Raw genomic sequence first — 8,568 nt, forward strand, 5'->3', positions numbered from 1 at the left:
GTTATCATATATTATTATTACAACTAATATCACCTTTTTAGCTAACCTACTTCAGAGTTTATCTGTATTCGATGTTAACCTACCAATATGCCAAGAAGTACACTTAAACGCTCAGTTGAATTAGTTGCAACGTACATTGATAACATCTATAGTTCAAACTTTTTTATTCAGCTACTGTTTCAAGTCATTAATTTTATTGATCAAATTATTGAACCTATAAAAGGAAGACCAAAAAAAAAAAAAAGTAATACCAATTTAATCTACAGTTCAATTTTTTAAGACATTGTTCTTCCCCTTGTAAGGTGATGTATACTTTTCGTTTTTCCCTGGTATCACATTCCTATTATAAAGGAAAACAACCATTTTTCAAACGTTTCTATGATTGCATGCTCTTTCAACGAAAAATTCCTCCAAGTATTTTTTTAAATAATATAAAAAAAAAACTATTTTGGTCCTTACGGTTATATGTGAAAATCGAAATCGTCTTTAACGTCTTTTTATTCAAAATTGTTCTTATTGTTGAAATTATTTTAAAACGGTCCTTTCCTACCCTAATCTTATTTTCTTGACTAAATTACCCCTAAAAAACATAAAATTATATAAAAATTTCTCCCGGTACGCCTTCTCCATCAGATCACCCCAATTATACACATCTCCATCAAGCCACCTACCTCCATCATCAACATCATCTATCATATCGTCTCATCCCATTCACAGCTCTCCTCTCCATGGGAGAAGTGTTAAAAATGCAGCCTCAATATCCCTCCACCAAATAGAACATACCTTCCCCCCTTTACAGGCTCGTCTGTTCAGCACCAGAGCAATTTCAGCAAGCACCTTTCCTGGATCATTCGACCACAGCCTCTGGCACTAGATCCAAAACTTGAATCGCCAATCCTTTCTCTTTGTAATTCTCCTATTCTCACATGTCATTCTCCGGCGGCGCTCCAACTCCACCATGCAGATGCACCAGATACACGTCATGGTGGATATGTACTCTGTGGGGATTTCCGTCGAAGGTGACGAAGAGTAACTTGACCGTACATTCGATGACGACGACCTCCAACAAATGCACCGTCAAGTTATTCTTCGCTAACTGAGTACATATCCACCGTGACGCGTATCAGGTGCAGCCACATGGTGGAGTTGGAGCGCCGCTGGAGAATGACATGGAAGAAGAAAAAGGAGAATTACAAGGAGAAAGGATTGACAATTAGAGTTTAGGATCCAATGCCAGAAGCTATGGCCAAATGGTCTAGGAAAGGTGCTTGCCAGAAATTTTACTTATCTGATTCCTTAAAAGTTGATTTCTCGTCTCTCAGCGAAAAATTTCCCAGTAATTGGTTGGTGGGAAAGAAGGGCTAGCCACACACCAGTATCAGCTCCTTCCTCGACGGTATTATTGCCGGCATAGCCAGTAAGAGCAGTCTTCACCCAACCTGGGCAATAGCAGTTAACAAAAATCTTTTCATGTTCCTGGCGATCAGAAAGTTTCCTCGCCATAAGCCTTGTATATGCATTGACTGCGAGTTTTGACAGAGAGTAGTCAGTATACACTTGAGGCCACCCACCAGATGCCCAAGTTCCATCATCGACTTGTCGGAGAAATGTGGATAGAGCCGTGTTGATTAGTTCCTCCGAAAGAGACTCCACATCACTCAGTTGTTCCCTCAAAGCTGCGTTGCTGATCCTCTGCCATTCAACAAATTTAAATCAGTTTGAAAACTACCAAAAGCCATAGTGGGAGCTGCTGTAACCTATGAAACACACACCAAATCTTTAAAATCAGATGACATAGACGCAAGAAATAAGTATATGTATATTTACAAGATTTATACAGTATTTAAACATTTATAAATGTCAAATTACCAATATTCTCAGTACTGTCAATATTTATGATACCAATATTAGCATTTTTGAACACTATTGACACCATTTCCAATTTGTATTTCAAGTGTTTTAGAATTAAGAAACGAAAAAAATATTTGGTCAAATACAGAAGCACAAATGGTATGTGTCGTGAGTAACTTCTGAGTAATGGACACTGGTACATGTCAGACACATAAACATCTCACTTGGTTGGTGTGTCCATGATCCATATGTTGTAACAGTATGTTTCATATGTGGAACCATGGGAGTACTCACAACCGAAAGAACTAAAGACTCGAAATCTTAAAGCAATTTTAATTATTATGTGAAAAGTAATAAATGAAAAATGCTAGAATATCTTTTTAGGGAGCACGATAGAAAAGCCTTTATAACTTACATTGCGTCTTCCATTTAGGCGCCCTAGACGAGAGCTAACATTTACGATACGAGCACCGACGACAGAAGGTTTCATCAGTGGAATCATTGCTTCAATCATACTCTTGGTGCCATAATAATTTGTTTCAACAACGTTACGGGCATTTTCAACTGAGTTATCAGACCCAAGATTGAAATTAATGCCAGCATTGTTCACCTGCGGTTGACAATGCTTAGATCACATGAATAAGGAATGTGTTAAACTGTATTCTACATGCTTCCTAGAAAATTTCAATGAAATGAGGAAAAAGAAGGCAGAAGCAACCTAAATGGATTAAACTGGCATGTAGATCTCAAGCAAGCATTAATTCGGTTTAAAAAGCCAGAAAAAATGTAAAAGAAACCATGTTTAGAAACTGACCAGAATATCCAAACCACCATAATTTTCCTTCAACCACTCAATAAACCGGTTGATTGATGACAAATCTAGAATGTCAAGTTGATGATAAATCAGGCTAAGGCCAACTTCACTCAAAAATTTTATTGACTCAAGCCCAGCACCGGGATCTCTAGAAGTCAGTATAACAGTCACTCCATGAGCAGCAAGTTGCCTGCAAATCTCTAACCCGATCCCTCTGTTTCCACCAGTAACCACTGCCACAGTTTCCTTGGACCACCACCTTCAATAGCATTAAAAAAAGGACTAAGTTTAGAACAGGGGTATAGAAGATCGCTTAGCAAATCTGTAATGTATGGATGGTTCAAAGATGAAATAATAATGATAGTCAAGAAATTTGCTGAACAAAAATTACCACATGCTTGCTAAATAAAGAGAACAAAGCCTGTATTGTGAAAATTTATAACTACTTCATAACAGAATATATAGAGAGGAAAAAAATTGCACATACAAAATTATAGCATCCACATCTAGATGACTCCAACTTTTAAGAATCTTGAGGATATACTTTGACTTTGAAATGGATCCTCTCATTTGAGAAATTCTCTAAAACATCGTCAAGTGTTAGATTCACACCCATCAATTGACAAGGTAGCCTAGCCATGGGTCCCACAATAAAATCTAATCAATGATATAAATCCACATTGGACACAATCAAGTAAATATTTTCAATTTGGAGTAAGGTAGCGAAAATCAAGATTTTACGTAAAATCAGAAAGATGATTTTAAAACCGTAAACCGCAAGATCGAAAAATAGATAGTAAGATTCTATGAATATATAAATATATCAATATAAATTAGGTGTCATATAATACGACATAACTAGCAATATAACTAAAGGTTTGAGTTTAAATGTGTCAAAAATATCAACATTATGCAATTTTGCCATAATATTAATCAAGGACAACAACTTAGTCAGGTTCAATAAGCAACAATTTATTATTCACACATTCAAATTTCAACTTTTAAGGAAAACAATATAAAATGATATAAAACAGAGAACTACTCCACAATTCACTACTAAGCCACTCTGTTGTTAAGGAAAAAAAAGATAAATAAAAAAATGAAAATTAAAAACGTTGAAGAGGAATAAAACCGAAGTTAGAAGGAATAAGCCAAGAAAAATAGAGCAGCAGACGGAGAAAAGATAGAAGAGGAACAAACACCAATCCAACAGGGAGCAGGGGTACAAGCATCAACAACAGAGCGCATCACCAGAGCTGGAAGCATCACTGGTGACAATGGCAAAACTCAAAAAAGAGAGGCAGCAGAATGTGATGGGTGTAGCACTGTGACTGACTAACAAACACGAATGAAATTGAAGTTGAAAGGGTGTCGAGGGCTCAAGGGAGGTGCAGGAATTGGAGGTTATGGGTTGTAGCTAGTGTCTCTCATGCATCCAGCCAGTTTCTGCCTCTATGTGACGTCAAATCTGAAGCAGTTGGAAGTGCAGCAAGTCCATGTTTTGAATATCTTCAATGGCGATTCCACCAATTGGAGCCTCAACCGGCGCAGAGGAGGGAACGGGGGCAGCAAGCACCAGCAAACTCATGGAAATGGAAATCTATGGGAAAGCATGCGATTTTCGTAACCTTGATTTGGAGGATCTCATTACCACTTGACCATGTCATGGGTACATTAGCAACATTGATGGGTAAAGGTTCTCACAAAAGAACCCAATCAATGATGGAAATGTCAATTTCAGATTTCTGCCAATGACTGAGAAGGTGGCCATGATGGCCCCAACATGGGTCCCACAAGAAAATAATGAAAAACGGAAACTGAAACTTGACATTATCGAGTGAGATTTTCAATTTAAAGTTCGTTTTCACTTTGGGATTATCATCCATAGAATAGGCATCAACCAAGCTTGACTAAAGGTCTAGCAAGAAGCATGAAACAAATAGGAAAGAAGCAGAGGTGGCATTCTCTTGTGAATTTGAGGTGACAAAGGGAATGATTCGTTTAATTGGCAAGGAAAAGTTATGCACATACTTAAGAGCTTGACTTGAAAACATTTTTTGGGTTTAGTTAACAAAATGTGCACCCATGAGCATTGATTGATTGATTTGCTAGTTATATAATCATAAACTTGAATACACAAAGCTATACATCCATGCTACAAGTGTGACTACCATTCTGCATTTGCTAATATCTTAATTTATATTGCATAACACAACACCACGGTGCATCTTGAGCTTCTGTGTCTAATCAACACCCAAGTTCTATTTGGGTCAAACTCATTAGTTCAGTGCAATCAAAGTAAGGAACACTGTCCTTGGTCACCTTAACAATGCTCTGCAAATCCCAGACAATATACTTATTGATTGGCAGTATATGGCAAGCAATAGGGCGATGTATGGTCCTATATAAAATTAGTTGTAGCTTTCTACCTTTGAAAATGCTATGTGGATGAACTAAGGTTAATTTGGAAACTTCCATTAGGAAGTAGGAACCCAATCAATCAATAATGACATCTTAAAATCGGGTGCAATAACAACAATAGTAATAACAAATATCTGAGAAAATTAGAATTAGCTTATGCGTTATGCACATTGTTGACTATTTTCCAACAAAGAACGGATAAAACAGGCTAAAATCCAATTTGCTACGAAAAGAAATTGCAGGAGTTAAACCAAAGCAACACTAGAGAGTATTGTTTAAGCCTATTTTTGCCACCAAAATAACTTAGTTAAGATACACAAAACTTGTACATAGTGGCAAATTTGAAAGTGAACAGAAAGTGTAAAGTAATATGAATTTAGTAACCCAATTCAGTGGGAGCTGTTATTGTAAACACAGCTATGAATATAAAAAGATTTAATTACTTTGTCTATCCCTATAGCTTCACCAAATTTTCAATTAGAACTTTATAGTTTTAAACGATCTTAATTGAGTCCCTGTGCTATATAAAAATTTTACATTAGATCCTTGCGAAACCATATATATATATATATATATATATATATATATATATATATATATATATATATATATATATATGAAATATTCTTGAAATATTTGTTTTCATGTTTGATGTTGGATGGATTTATGCTACATTCTAGAAGTGAATATTCTAGAATTATGCATTCTTTTCTGAAAGATACTAGTTGTTTTATCTAGTATATAGACCCAATTACAAACTTCTAAATTATAAGGACATAATTAAATAAACAATCATGAACAAAAAAAGAGAAAGTTAATTGCATAATAAAAAATCTCTAAACTCAGGGTAGGAAAGAAAATAGCAGGAAAAATCAAACCTCTGGTCATCGGAGTAGGGAACAGTCATCAGATGTTGCATCTCTTGTAGCCTCTTTTCTCTTCTCTCCTTTGCTTTTTCTTTCTTTCCCATTTCTGTGCAGATTTTATCAACCTTTGAGTCTTTGAAGCACGTGTGACCAATTCAGGTTTCATTTTTATTAGCCATATCATTCAAGTTACATGATCACCACAATTTCTTGCATATACAAGAGGTTTGCATAGAAAACCCCAATTCCCAAGCATGTCACTTATAATCTATTTATTCATTTTATAATAATATCTTTTCCAGTTTTTATTTTTATTTTTATTTTTATTTTTGAAAAAAATTTGACACCAATAATCAAAATCAAACCTTCTACATTACCCCCAAATTATTTCTATCACCTCAGAACCAGGATATATTAACACTTAACAATTGAATTACATGACTTTTATTGTAAACAAAGTTCAGAAATTCAACTATTTAGACTATCAGAACCCTAATAAAACATCACTTAACCAAAGCAACCATACATCAGAAACCAAGAAATAACTGCAAACTCCATCTACTGAAACTGACAAAATTGATAAATGTGATGAAAAATCTACAAACTCAAATTTAATGGAAAATACTAGGGCAGTGGATAGAGTAGCACCTTCTCTGAAACAGTGTCAAGAAAGCAAATGAAAGGGAGAGTCGGTGAGAGGAGAGCCACGATGAGAGAGAGAGAGAGAGAGAGAAAAGGGTGAAAACTGCTGAGAGGAATGAAAGAGGAAAACGAGCGAGTGTACTCAGTGAGTCAGTGAGAGGGAGGAGCTATTGGAATTATGGTCGGGTTAATACTTAATAGTCAAATTTCCTATTCTTTAAATTACTCTTCAAAATATTTTTTTGTGATATTAAATTATTAATATTAGTTTTTGAAAGGTAAAATATAAGTTAAATTGGTTCTTTGATTAATTAGATGATAATGTGTATATTAGTTTGTAATAGACAATATTAACTTGATCAATGTTTTAGTGCGCTGTTAGAGTTTTTTAGTGTTCTGTTAGGGTTTCTTAACGGAGTTTTTATTGCCGTCAAGACTACATTGTCAACGTCAATTAAATCTCAATACAAGTCTCCGTAATCTGCATGGCTGAGACAACGAGGGATGAAGATCAGACCGAGGAAGACAACCAGAAAGGAGGTAGGAATGTGATTCTACTGGAAGAGACAGACATATCAGAAGGTATTAACGCTTGCTCCAATAGTCTCTATGGCAGACTCTTTGCTTCCAAAACCTTCTCAATTGGAACCATGGGGAATGCTTTAAAGGCTATATGGGGAAACCCAGAAGGATTTAGCGTGAGTGATAAAGGGGATAATTCCTTCCAATTCTTTTTTAATAAAGAAGTGGATGTCTTGCGTGTTGAACGTGGTTCTCCATGGCTATTCAAAGATTATGTGCTCCATGTCAAGAGATGGAAGGAAGATCAGAACTGTGATGAAGAAATTATTTCCAATTTTTCAGTTTGGGTTCAATTTTGGGGTTTGCCAGAATCGTTTAAAACCCTCGAAGTTGGACGTAAATTGGGAGAAAAATTGGGCACAGTGTTGGAGGTAGGTAAATTTCAGATGCGAGGCAGATAAACTAGGATTGTGAAGACCAAAATCAATATTGATGCTGCCAGGCAAGTGAGAGATCAGTTAATAGTGGCAGAACCTAATAAAAAGGGGGTAGATGTGGCACTGCGCTATGAGAGACTTGGAAAGTTCTGTACCTATTGTGCAAAATTGGGGCACGAGGTGAAAAACTGCCATGATCTGTTGAAGGACACAGAGAGTGATATGGTAAAAGAGGATGACATTGGCGAATAGGTTAAAGCCAGCCAAGTGGGAACGCGAATCTACTCTAAAGGAGAAAGAGCATTCAACAACTCAACCCAAAACCAGAATAAGGCCACTCAACGTAAGAAAAAACCGGTCTTAAACTGCTTATTGGAAGAATTTGCAGGGATGTCAATGCAAGAAGGGAAACAAAGTTTGAAACCACAAGACACTGGTAATAGCGCAGCACCTGAGTCACCTCAATCAGCCAATTCTAGAACAGAATGCATGGAGGTTATCATAGCTGGTCAGTCCAATACCAAGGAGGATGAAGGGCAGCTTATGCAATTCGCTATTGGGCAGTGTCCCACCACAGAGAAAGGTAGGAAGTGAAAAAGGTTAGCAAGACAAGGTGCTGCATAGTCAGATACTAAAAGTGAACCCAAAAAAAGGTTGATGAGTGGTATAGCTGAAGGATCTACAAAGAAAGCAAGAATAGATGATGAAAATGCAGTTGAAGAGATGGTGGAGGGTGCCAGCCTACAAATGGCACCTAAGGCGCCATGAGAACTATAGTTTGGAATTGTCGGGGTTTGGAGAGACCCCTGACAATTCACACCTTAAAAGGGATCTGTAAATCCCACTCCCCCGAGATTGTGTTTATAAGTGAAACAAAGAACCAATCTCGACAGGTGGAAGCAAAACTTCGGGTATGCGGCTACAAAAACTGGCATATTGTTAACCCGGTAGGAGTGGCAGGAGGACTTGTGCTAGCTTGGAAGGACAGCATCAGTGTTCAAATTATTACCAGTGG

The 8,568-nt window shown here is 36.7% G+C and overlaps 1 protein-coding gene across 3 annotated transcripts; it reads right to left on the minus strand.

Annotated features, from left to right (window-relative positions):
- Positions 1-461: 461 nt before the first annotated feature.
- On the minus strand, positions 462-6,775 carry LOC130940164 ((+)-neomenthol dehydrogenase-like). 3 transcript variants are annotated; one of them, XM_057868222.1, is made up of 5 exons: positions 6,601-6,775; positions 5,965-6,058; positions 2,666-2,924; positions 2,267-2,461; positions 462-1,692 (listed from the first exon to the last, which is right to left on the minus strand). In XM_057868222.1, exons 2-5 carry the CDS (start codon positions 6,054-6,056, stop codon positions 1,297-1,299), a joined length of 942 nt encoding a protein of 313 aa, XP_057724205.1. In that variant the 5' UTR covers positions 6,057-6,058; positions 6,601-6,775; the 3' UTR covers positions 462-1,296. The 3 variants fall into 3 exon arrangements, with proteins under 3 accessions (XP_057724205.1, XP_057724206.1, XP_057724207.1); XM_057868223.1 differs by having other exon boundaries at positions 5,965-6,085; positions 6,601-6,766; XM_057868224.1 differs by lacking the exon at positions 6,601-6,775 and adding an exon at positions 3,153-3,297 and having other exon boundaries at positions 5,965-6,008.
- Positions 6,776-8,568: the final 1,793 nt, after the last annotated feature.

This window comes from Arachis stenosperma, chromosome 7, assembly GCF_014773155.1.
Source record: "Arachis stenosperma cultivar V10309 chromosome 7, arast.V10309.gnm1.PFL2, whole genome shotgun sequence".
Taxonomy (NCBI): domain Eukaryota; kingdom Viridiplantae; phylum Streptophyta; class Magnoliopsida; order Fabales; family Fabaceae; genus Arachis; species Arachis stenosperma.

Excerpts from the sequence above, each read along its gene's own strand:
- LOC130940164 (XM_057868222.1), bottom strand. The coding sequence starts at position 6,056 with ATGGGAAAGAAAGAAAAAGCAAAGGAGAGAAGAGAAAAGAGGCTACAA. Across the intron at positions 2,462-2,665 it reads ATGGTGGTTTGGATATTCTG|GTGAACAATGCTGGCATTAA; the intron begins GTCAGTTTCTAA and ends TGTCAACCGCAG. Across the intron at positions 1,693-2,266 it reads GCCTAAATGGAAGACGCAAT|AGGATCAGCAACGCAGCTTT; the intron begins GTAAGTTATAAA and ends GTTGAATGGCAG.